This window comes from Xenopus laevis, chromosome 6L (assembly GCF_017654675.1).
Source record: "Xenopus laevis strain J_2021 chromosome 6L, Xenopus_laevis_v10.1, whole genome shotgun sequence".
Classification (NCBI taxonomy): Eukaryota; Metazoa; Chordata; class Amphibia; order Anura; family Pipidae; genus Xenopus; species Xenopus laevis.
In genome coordinates this window covers 21,896,010-21,908,135 of record NC_054381.1, presented here as the reverse complement: position 1 = coordinate 21,908,135, position 12,126 = coordinate 21,896,010, and the positions used below count along the sequence as shown (strand labels likewise).

The 12,126-nt window shown below is 42.7% G+C and overlaps 1 protein-coding gene across 1 annotated transcript in view; it reads right to left on the bottom strand.

Moving 5' to 3' along the window:
• Positions 1-8,622: 8,622 nt before the first annotated feature.
• itgb1.L (integrin subunit beta 1 L homeolog) overlaps positions 8,623-12,126 on the bottom strand; it is a gene marked incomplete at its 5' end in the record, with an annotated part of 34,633 nt that continues 31,129 nt past the window's right edge. The window contains 1 exon segment of the mRNA NM_001087817.1: positions 8,623-10,254. Within this exon segment, the coding sequence (NP_001081286.1) occupies positions 10,189-10,254 (66 nt within the window). The 3' untranslated portion in view covers positions 8,623-10,188.

Sequence of the window (12,126 nt, the reverse complement as noted above, 5' to 3'; positions counted from 1 at the left end):
GACTTCGGAAATCCAAAGCGATTCATATTCCCGTAGGCGATTTGTATTCTTGCCGGTGGGAAGGTATTTCATGGAGATTCGTCGCCGATGTAGAGAAGATTTGTCACTGGGCGACTAATCTCCTTGTTTGCCCTAAGAGCTGAATTTCTGTTTTTTTTTTAACATGGAAATTCGTCTCTGCTAGTGCAGCGAGCGCAATAGTGCTTACTGCACTAGTGATGCGCCCCCTGGACCCGCTCTGAAGCTAAAAATCAATAACATGGAGCAGGAGGGGGGCGGCGGCAGCAGCAGCAGCCCCTGAAATGCTGCTGATTCCAGTGTAATTGCAACTACAAGTTGGAGATGTGTTAGACGCAGTTGTGCCTGGGATTGTGTCATTTTCTATGGCAGGGCAAACTGGCAGGACTGGAACTAGAGCTAGGCAGAAGAGGCCCGTGTCTAGGGCGTAACGTAATAGGAGTGCTAGGCATGTACCTCTTCTTTCACTTACCCCGGTCCACAGGCCCGGATTTGTGGAAAGGCCACCAATGCCCAGGCCTAGGGTGGCAGGATTTTAGGGGGGCGGCATGCTGCTCAACAACACCCACATTGGTTCAAAAACACTGGGGATGTGCAGGAAATAAAATACTTTTTAAAATTTCCTGTGCGCCAATCCCCATTGCTCCCGTCCAGATGATGACAATTTGTGCAAATAAAGGGGAGGCGACTGGGCTGACAAACATCAGCGGTCCTAGGGGTGTCCGCTATGTAAATCCGGCCCTGCCGTTCCAGACCCTTTCCCCCCACTGCTACTCCTCATCTATGTGCACTGCCACTTGTCACCTGTGCACACTCCCCTATGTGTCATCACAGCACATGCACAAATCCTTCATGCCCACACCTTCATGCACACACCTTCATGCACACACACACACACATGTGCGCACACACACACACACACACACACACACACACACACATGCACACATGCACACACACACACACACACACACGCACGGGGAAAGGGAGGCACCCTAGGGCACCGTCTGGCTTGGCCTGGCTCTACAAACTGGTGCTGAGTGCAACTTTAGGGAGTCTTTGGACACAAGTACATTTTATGAATGGCATTGATGCGTGCAACTGTGTCTATTTTGTGTGCCCACAGCTGCAGTTGTGGTTGTAAATGAGCCCTATCATCTCTTCTCTCCCTTCCTGTGTCACCTGGTCTGTGTCCACCATTTATTCTTCAAGACAGAGGTAAGGATGTAGTGGAATTATGAGGGACACAGACTCAGACAGGTAACATTTCTGTTAAGGAGACAATACCCCTGGACATTGCAGGCTTCTATAAAAAATATGACATAAAGAGCCCATATCATATGTAAAGCACTGTTTATATAAAGAAAGCCTTTTTTTATGAAAAAAACATATTTTTCTAATAGTATGGACCATCGGATAATCCCATAATGTCACTGAGCCAATTTATATTATTTGTCCCTCTGGCTTGTATTGGACAGACTGGACTGGCAATTTGTGTACGATGCCAGAGGTTCTGGTGTAAGATGCCATAGACAGTCACTATTTATTGGGCCTGTATGGGACTGTTTGTGCCTCTGTGTCCTTGAAATGCCAGGGACTGTGTTGAATAGCACTACTGTATGAGGCACACATGTATGCCAGGTGACATCAGCCAATGAATAGACAAAGCTCTGTCTCACACACACTTCCTGTTATAGTTAGAGCTGCAGTATTTCCTGTCAGGTGATCTCTGAGGGAAAACACAGACCATCACAAAATGGTGGCTCAAGGGAAAATACGTAAAAGTACAATATTTACTGATATATATATATACACACACACACACACACATACCTTTCTCCCTGCACTCAGTCTTATTTTGTTCTAAATCGCTAGCAGCTCAACTGCAGCTCTTTTAGCTACTTACTAGTCTAGTACATACCTCCCAACATTTTGGAAATAGAAAGAGGGACAAAAAGATTTGCGGAGTGGAGCACTGCAAATTTAGGACCACTGCCATTTTTGTGACAACACTCCCTAATTACAATGTTTATTTTACAAAATTTGGCAGGTTATGAAAGTTTGCGGGTGCGGGTGCTGGTTGAGCTCTTCTCCTGCTCTCCCTGCCTGCCACCTTCAAATGCCGGCTTCCAGCTTTATAGCCGCCTGCCTGCTCACTCCGCCCCTTTTTTTACATCATCGGCGGGGCGGCTTGGGTCTATAAAAGGAAACCGGAAGTTGGATGCGGATGGGCTGACAGAGGGCGGGTTAGGGTTGGGTGCGGCTCGGGAAAAACCCAACCCGCACATCACTACCTGCCATGTATTCTGGGCTCTCAGCAAAAATGCCAATTACCGGTAAGTTTTTAAAACTTTGTAACTTTTGCTCGCGGTTCAGTGCAGGGGATCAGAGTGAAAGTCGGGATATTTCAGTAACCACCCGGGACTGCGTGTTGAGCTATCAAAATTGGGACTGTCCCACAAAAAACGGGACAGTTGCGAGGTTTGCATTATGCTCCTCCCCTTTTCTTTTCTGAGCTCTCCTCTCTTAAGCTGGCCATAGATGTTGAGATTTTTAAAAGATCCGATCCTCATCGTAAGACCACGGTTATCTCAGAACGATCGTACGATTGTACGAATTGTCCATCAACTAAAAAGACCAATTTGCCAGGAAAACAAAGGGGAGCTGCCTGCTTGGCCCTGCAAACATAGAGAGATTGCACTGGGACCGACAAAGATTTTTTAACCTGGCCGATTAATTTCCTGACAGATGTCGGCCGAAAAATGGTAAATGTTCGATCGTTCGAACCCCAATAATTTAGGATTGGTCAGACTTTACTAAAATCGGTCGTTCGGCAAGAGAAATCTTTGCGTCTATGGGGACCTTAAGTCTGTGATGACAGTTGTAGAGGTTCAACTGTGCATGCCCGATTGATTTTCAAGCATGGGCAGGAGTCACCTTTTTGACTGTCTTCAGAGTCAAAGAGAGGAGAGCTCAGGAAAGAGAAGGGGAGGAGCATCATGCTAGACCAGGAAGTAGCTGAAAGAACTGCAGTTGAGCTGCTTGTGATTTAGAAACAAAATAAGACTGAATCTAGGGATAAAGGTATGTTATTCTGGGGGCTGTTTAGAGTCTTTTTAGGGGATTTAAAAAAAAAAAAAAGGCATACTTATCCTTTAAGTGAAGGATATTATTTAAAGGCCAACTCAACATGTAATTAATTTGCATGTGATACTGCATTAAAGTGATACTGACAGAACTCCATTCAATGACAGGAATCTTGTCAGTATTAAAAACTATAGGTGGTTTGTGATTCTCTTCTGTAAAATGATATTAGCAGTTCTTCTACTGCCAACACTGACATATAACCCGAGCCCCCATCTCACCCTAGAGAACAGAAATTGCTTATTTACCAGAAGCAGGGAGCACCTGTTCATGCTTATCTGATCAATGATTTAACTCCTGAGTAAGATTCTATCCTGCTTCTGGGAGAAGCAGAATAGAATCTTTACCATCTAACCGGCTGTACCTGCACCAAACTGCAGGGGTTTATAATATTAACACTATAAGGGTAGGGGCAAATGCTAAGATTTGGGGAGATTTAGTCTCCTAGCAACAAATCACCTTCTTCGGGCAACTAATCTCCCCGAAAAGCCTTCCCGTCGGCTAGAATCTAAATCGTTGTTGGTATGGCACTCGGATTACTTCGTTTTCCAAAGTCGCCCGAAGTTTCCTTGTGAGGCAACTTCGGAAAACGAAGCTCTCCGAGTGCCATCCCGCCAGCAATTTAGATTCTAGCGGGAAGGCTTTTCGGGGAGAAGAAGAGGCAATTTGTTACCGGGGACTAAATCTCCTTGAATCTTCGTGTGTGTCTCTGCCCTAAGTACTGCTAATATAATGCAATCTTACAAATAAAAAAGTTCATGTAAATTGCAGAAGAGCTCATATGGGTACTCTGAGCAATTATACATTATTGCATATTCACGCTTATTGTCTGCGTGAAGCAGCTGCCAGAAGTAGCAAAACACACAAGGCTTTTGTCGCCATCTAGTGAAAATCACCAGAATTACAGGTCTATCAAATTCAGTGTTTTCTTATAAACATCACACAGTGGGATAACTGTGAGATACTGTGTCCCACACCAATTTCGGGTCACCTGAAACAATAGAAAACACTTGAACTCTCTCTAGTTATTTTTTGGATTATGGACACAATGTTGGAGGAACTGGACACATAGTGAATAGTGGAAATTTGGGCAGCATGTGGGAAGGATATTTCATACCTCCCTTGTGAACTTCATTGCAGTGTCGGACTGACCCACAGGGATACCAGGAAAAATCCCGGTGGAATAATTGATTACAGTATAAAGAAAACAGACTAGGAGAATAGATGTTGAGTGAAGAGATGAAGAATAAAAAAAGATGAGTGGGCCCCTGGTGTCCCAGTCCGACACTGCTTCATTGGGTTCTAGTGAGTCCCTATATAGATTATGTGATTATTAAAGGGGCAGTATAAGCCTAAAAACACCTGTGCTAAAAATGGACACAATAAATAAAACGTGTTGAAATAACATTTTGCCATTATTTTTAATTTCCATGATTTCCTATTTTTTTGCAATTATAAAATGATGGGCTATTTTCACTGACCTTGCCCTCCCCCCACTTTACAAAAAAGGCAATTTGTTCAGAGCATGCGATCTACCTTAAATCTCTCCTTTCTCTAAACAACAGCCTTTAGGGCAGAGACACACGTGAAGATTCAGGGAGATTTAGTCGCCCGGAGACAGATCGCCTCTTCTTTGGGCGAATAATCACCTGTAACTACCTTCCCGCTGGCCAGAATCGAAATCACCGGTGGGATGGCACTCGGATTGATTTGTTTTCCATAGTCGCCCGAAGTTTCCTTGTGAGGCAACTTTGGGCGATTTCGGAAAACAAATCGATCCGAGTGCCATCCCGCTGGTGATTTTGATTCTAGCCAGCGGGGAGCCAGTTTGGGGAAATCAGTCGCCCAAAGAAGAGGCAATTTGTCGCTGGGCGATTAATCTCCCCCAGTAGTTTTGTGTGCCCCTGCCCTTGAGTCCGAGGTGTAACTATGGAAGAAGAAGACCTTATGGTCACAGGCTGTGGGCTTCATCTAAAGTTGTATAAAATACCCCCTCCCCAGTCACTCTCCTACCTGACAGCTGGCAGGGAGTAGGGGATGTCTGCAGGTGGTGGGTAACAGGCGGGGGCAGGACAGGGGTGCCTTTTGGCACCAAGCCCCTCTGAAGATTTTTTTGAAGGTGGTAGCACCATGTATTTCCGCTACTGCTTTAAACAGCTCATTATCAGGGGCTTCTCTGTAGACTATTAGTCGTTTTATCAGCTCCTTTAAAGTTCTTCGGGATGAGTAAGAGATAGAAAGTGGCAGAGTGACACTGGCTTCATATTCTTGTTTAGTGGCAGCAAGAAGAGAAACCATAGTTATTTCTTAATTAAAACAAAAAAAAGTATGTTCAGCCCAAGCCCCATTGATTCAGCTAATTTTGAAAAGGGGTGTATACTGTCCCTTTAACAAAAATACCAAAAAGCCCCAACTGAATTAGGGCTTCCTGTTTCTAAGGCCATATGCCGCCTCTTCCTCTGCTAGGGGGCTCAAATGAGCTCTTGGCTCAGAGGTCACTCCTTCATAATAGGGCACCTTTCATTCAATAGTATTAGGAGCAGTTACAGACCCTCTGAAATGTTATGACACCCACTGTGCCATTAGCCTAAGATCACACCCTGAGTCAGCTTCCATACCATTTCTTTGGGAGGTTTGTTCATTTATTCATGATATTCATGACTTCAACAGAAAGGGCTACAACTCTTCTCTCTACCTACACCTAGTCTGGGCCCTCGTCCCCCACATCCCGGCCACCCCTGTGAGACATTGTGCATGTGCTTGTCCACTCGAGAGGGCTGGCTTGCCTAAGGTGTCCGGTCTGCTTGGCTCGGATAAGGAAACTAAAGGGAAACTATACCCAGGCCCTGGGCCAGCAGGATTTTAGAGGGAGGCCGTCTGCCCAATCACACCCACATTGGTTCAGAAACACTGGGATGCGCAGGAGATGCAATAGTTTTTAAAAATTCCTGTTTGCCAAACCCCATTACTCTGGCCCGATGAAAACTTGATTGAACAAAAAGGAGTGAACAGCGGGCCTAGGGGCACCTGCTATATAATATCGGATGGAGGCGCACGCGTCAAAATCTAATTGGACTGAAAGAAAAGTCACAGGTAAGAACACGGTCTGACTGCCGGATGAAGACGCTGCTTACTGCTTCCACATCTGACAGTTGTGTTGGATGTTAATGTAGTTCTTACCTGTGACGTTTCATGCAGTCCAATTAGATTTTTGGTGCCTACGTTTCTATCCGATTTGTTGCACACGTTTTGTCGCCGGGTGTTGATCTGACGGAAAAGGCTTGTGTAGTTCAAGCCCTAGAGTTGTAGTATTTCTGGTCAGGTGATTTCTGAGGCAGCACAGAGATGTAAAAGTGTCTTCCACCAGCGCTTCGGCAATTTCCGTCCATTTCAGCATATGCGCAGTTGTTGCAAAGCGCTAAATTGCTCCAACTGCAAATGCTGCCGTGAACTCCAATGCTGTGAGTCTGTACCGAGGGGTAAGTAAAAGTTATATATTGAAATGGCTTGTCAGTGCCTGCCTTATACAGTAATACCTCCGAGTATCTTTATATATACTTATATATAATTAGGGTTGCTACTACTGACCATCGGAAATAAAAAAAAATGCTCCGTAAGGCTACAAATGTCCTCTCCTATACATATTGCAGTTTCTTACTCAAATCAATGCATGGTTGCTAGGGTAATTTTTCCCTAGAGACTAGATTGCAGAAATTACAAACTGGAGAGCTGCTGAATAAAAAGCTAAATAACTCAAAAACCACAAATTAAAAACGAAATTGTCTCAGAATATCACTCTCTACATCATACTAAAGTTAATATACAGATGAACAACCCCTTTAAGTGCCTTAAAGGAGAAACAAACCCTTAATAATAATAAAAAAAAAACAAAAACCTACATAGACCCCCCCTCTTCCCCCCAGCCTACCTGCCCCCGGGCAAGTGCCCATAACTCTTTACTTACACCTCAGTGCAGATTCTGTCCAGTGGAGTTCACGGGCGCCATCTTCAGCCGCTTCCGTAGTTGTAGTTTCAAACTCTTTGAAAATTACCGAAGCGTCTGCCTCGTTCCGAAGTGTCTGAAGATGGCGCCCGTGTACTTCACTGGACAGAATCTGCACGGAGGGGTAAGTAAAACTTAGGCTGGGGGGGGAGGAGGGTCTATGTAGGGTAGGTTTTTTTTATTAAAGGTTTGTTTCTCCTTTAAAGGTGAACAACCTCTTTAAGTGCCTTAAGGCATGAAACGTGTCAGGCATTTGTGGTGTTTATATGGATGTTTATATGGATAACCCCTATAAATTTGCAAAGGAGTGTCCTATAGAAATGTGAATGATCTCAGCTATTGAAGATTGGAAAGGAAAAGTTTACCTTGAAAACAACATTTTGAATAATATAGATGATGGAGAAATAGGGAGATGTTTTTCTCCTGAAAATACTTCCTTACTCTTTGGGCAGGACTACATGGACGTTTTCGGCGCGATGCGACAAAAATAAGGTAAATGAACGCATTGTCGGATGAAGTCGCAGCGTTGATACGAAGCGACAACTGTCAGATGAAGATGCAGAGTCTACATCCGACAGTCGTGTTGCGTCGGATCAACGCTGCGACTTCCTCCGACAATAAAGAGGAATCCGAAGGTCTGAACAGAGAAGAAGTGAACCAGCCTCCTCTTGCATATTTCCATATTATTTATGGCCTTTTCTTCTTCCAGTCCTCGGATTGTCACTTGCGATTTTTCTCTGCTCAGAACTGACCAGAGAAATGTCGCACAGATTTCTTGGTCTATTGACTGTAGCCAGTGGACTAAATTCACCAGCAGGTGGTGCTGGCGTTTCAAATTCATTATATCAGCAGTGTAAAAACTGACAATATTTTGAAAACTTTGCAGTTTACATAAATGTACTTCTTTAAAAGTGCTTAGAAAACGGAGCAATTGTACATTCATTTGATTTGAGGGTTTCCATTTCCTTTAAAGGGGGTTTTCACCTTTAAATTAACTTTTAATATGGTATAGAGTGATATTCGTAGACAATTTGGTTTTCATTTATATATTTGTGGTTTCTGGGTTATTAGCTTTCATTCCAGTCTGCAATTTCAGCAGTCTGGTTGCTAGGGTCCAACTTTCCCTAGCAACCATGCATCGATTTGAATAAGAGACTGGGATATGAATAGGAGAGGGTCTGAATAGAAAGAGGAGTAATAAAAAGTAGCAATAACAATACATTTGTAGCCTTACAGAGCATTTGTTTTTAGATGGGGTCAGTGACCCCCACTGAAAAGCTGCAGAGAGTCAGAAGAAGGCAAATAATTCAAAAACAATAATAAATAATGAAGACCAAATGAAAAGGTGCTTAGAACTGTCTGCAGGCCTGATACTTTGGCTATGCCAGGTGCATTCTGTCTGGAGCACAACACTGACACAAGATTTGGTACAAAGGAGACAACACTGAAAATGGAAGATTTTTTAAGTCATTTTTATTTAATAAATAACTTTCCGTTAACAGTATTGTAAAAAGTGAAAACCTGCTAAAATAAAAAGGCACTTAAAAACAAGATTGTGACAAATATGGGACAGAGGCAATGGAAATGGTCTGAGACAGATATACGGCGACTGTGAATGGCACCAGGTTAGAGGAACGTCTTTGTTTAAATACATGATAATGATTGGCTGTAAGTAAACCAGGGGAAATAGCACATTGCTCATGTACATAAACTGATGGCACAACCAAATGATTAAGGCAAATAAAGGAAGCACCAAATTTCCAAAGTACGTACACATAATGGGACATAAGGAGATTTAATGGAACAATTCCGTGTAAAAATAAAAACTGGGTAAATAGAAAAAAAGATAGGCTGTGCAAAATAAACAATGTTCCTAATATAGTTATTTAGGCAAAATGTAATGTATAAAAGCTGGAGTGACTGGATGTGTAACATAATAGCCAGAACACTGCTTCCTGCTTTTCAGCTCTCTTGGTTTCCACTGATTGGTTACCAGGCAGTAACCAATCAGAGACTTGAGGGGGCCCACAAGGCTCATAAAGGTTTGCTTTTGAATCGGAGCTGAATGCTGAGGATCAATTACAAACTCACTGAACAATTATGTCCCATGTGGCCCCCCTTCAAGTTGATGACTAACTCAGAGTTAGAGAGCTGAAAAGCAGGAAGTAGTGTTCTGTTATGTTACACAGTCACTCCGGCCTTTATACATTACATTTTTGACTAATTATATTAGAAACATTTTTATTCTGCACAGCCTGTATTTACCCAGTTTTTATTTTACACTGAACTCTTCCTTTAAGGCCCTATGAGGAGGTGATGTTTGGCAAGGTACAAAAGTCAGGCAGCAAAAGGACACAAAGCTGGAATTTAGCCTCTATAGAAGCATGCTCACGGGCCGTGTATTTATTATGTACATTATTTATAAAACACTTTGCCTTTTCTCACACCAGCTTGTCTTTACCCAGAAGAAGCCGCATACAGAGCTGCTGATCATGCAGAGAGAGAGAGTCTGAGGTATGCAATGTTATTGGTGGCCTGTTTGTAAATTCCAGCTCTGATCGTCCAATGGGGAAAGGAATACAAAACAAGAATACTCTGATTGGCAAAGCTCTGAGTGATCAAACCTTCTCCTTCCAGACACATTAACGCACACAACACACGCACAATTAACAACAACAAAAATACACCAAAAGAAAAAAAAAAAAAGTGTTTTGTTTTTTTTTAAACAAGAGGAAGGGGATGAAAAAGGCACGATGTGACCTTCAATCCATTGAGAGGACTTCCATTAACTTTGAGGTCAACTGAACCCAAGATCAAGTGACAACAAAACAATATGGAGTACGACAGTCCTGTGGCACCAATTAGACGTCTGCTCTCGCGAGCATGTGTTTTTTTTTTCTCGATTTCTGTCAAATTCTTCTGTGGTTTCGCTCATGGGTATCACTGGGGTACGGCCATTTTGTTACCTTCGTGGGAGTACAAATAATGCTTCTTGCACAGAGTGTTGTGGAACGACTTCTTCCTCATTTCCCCTCGTATTTGGGATTCACCACGGTCGTCACTGCGCTCTTGTAAATGGGATTTTCGCCCTGTGAAATAAAAGACAGACTGTGTTAACGTATAAAATAAACTTATCAATAAGGGTCACATTTTGATTTCTAGGGATGCACTGAATCCACTATTTTGGATTCGGCCGACCCCCGAATCCTTCGCGAAAGATGCGGCCTAATACCAAACCAAATCCGAATTTTCATATGCAAATTAGGGATGGAAAATGGAAACCATTTTTTACTTCCTTGTTTTGAGACAAAGTCATGTGATTTCCCTCCCGGCCCTAATTTGTATAAGCAAATTAGGATTTGGTTGGGCCAGGCAGAAGGATTCATCCTTTTTCAGCAGGATTCGGCCAATTTCTTCTGTCTGGCCGAATCCCGAACCGAATCCAGGATTTGGTGCATCCATACTGATTTCATAGAAAGTGCACACCAAACCAACGCTGATGCAAAGCAATCCATGTCATTATTGGGCTGCTCTCCAAATGGGTAAGCCCAAAACCCAACCCATGGAAGGTGCAGAACTGTATCGTATGAGCACATATCCACTAAACGGATATATCCGCACGTTACTTCCAATATCAAACTCCCCGATTATTATCAAGCGTATTAGTAACTTAAGGCCAATTGTTGCATTTGTTTAACGCCGTTATCATTTGTGTTTTATGTCTTAATAATAAAATCTTTTCATCAATAGGGGCTTTTATTTTAGAGATGCAAGACAGGAGCTCAGTGGTTGCTACTGTTAGGGGCAGATTTATCAAGGGACGAATTCGAAAATCAAATTCTCATTTTTTTATGGTCAAAACTGTCAGATTTGACTAGGGAGCTATTCAAATTCCATTTGAGTTTTTAAAAAAATCAATTATGATTTTCGAGATTTTTCATACTCATTAAGAACTAGAATTTGACTATTCGCCACCTAAAATTGAATCGCTGTTTAAGTCAACTGGAGAGGTTCAGGGATCAATTTTAAGTTGTTTGCAGCCTTCCTTCGGAGAAAAAAACTTGAATCAAATTCAATTCAATTTTTTCAGGTCGATTCCATTCACCAGAGTTTTAAATTTTTTTAAAAGGTGTTGTTAACCTTCAAACAACTAGTTGGTTTAAGACAGATCACCAGAAATAAATACTTTTTCCAATTACTTTCTATTTTCTTATATTCAAGTGTAAAGGCAATTTGTAGCCATTTTGCCTCTTCTGTTGCTTCACTTTAAAAGTAAAATATATATTTTCTACACAACAAGTCTTTTTACTTTGAACTGTAAGGCAAGTGCAAGGAGTTCAGAACAGAGGAAGCCAGGGCCATATAAGGATTGCTATCCCATCTCTAAGGGCCTAAGGGGCAAGAGATACGAAAACCACACGTTTTTAGGCTTTGTGATTGGTGGACAATTTCCACAGACTTGCTGCTTCTCCTTTTCTGTATAATGGTAAATAGGTGATGCGTATGTAAGAAGGTATAAAAAGGGTGCTGTGTTATATCCCTCTCTGCAAAGAGTTACCAACGATAATCACTGCAATAAACAAAGAGAAAGTTACAGCTGCCTGTTATTGTCTAAGGGTCAGGACACACGGTCAGATTCGGGGAGATTAGTCGCCCAGCAGCAAGTCTCCTCTTCTTCGGGGCAACTAATCTCCCCGAACTGCCTCCCGCCGGCTAAAATATAAATCGCTCATGGAGCAATTCGTTTTCTCAAGTCGCCCCGAAGTTTCCTCGTGAGGCAATGTCTGGCAAAGTTACGAGATGCCACCCTCATCAGAGGTGGAGTTTAGCCATTACTCACTGCCATATATACTACTACTGATTATGTGAAGAAATCTAGTAGTATATATGACAGTTAGTAATGGCTAAACTCCACCTCTGATGAAGTGGCAGAATGAGGCATGAAACGCGTCGGGTGACTG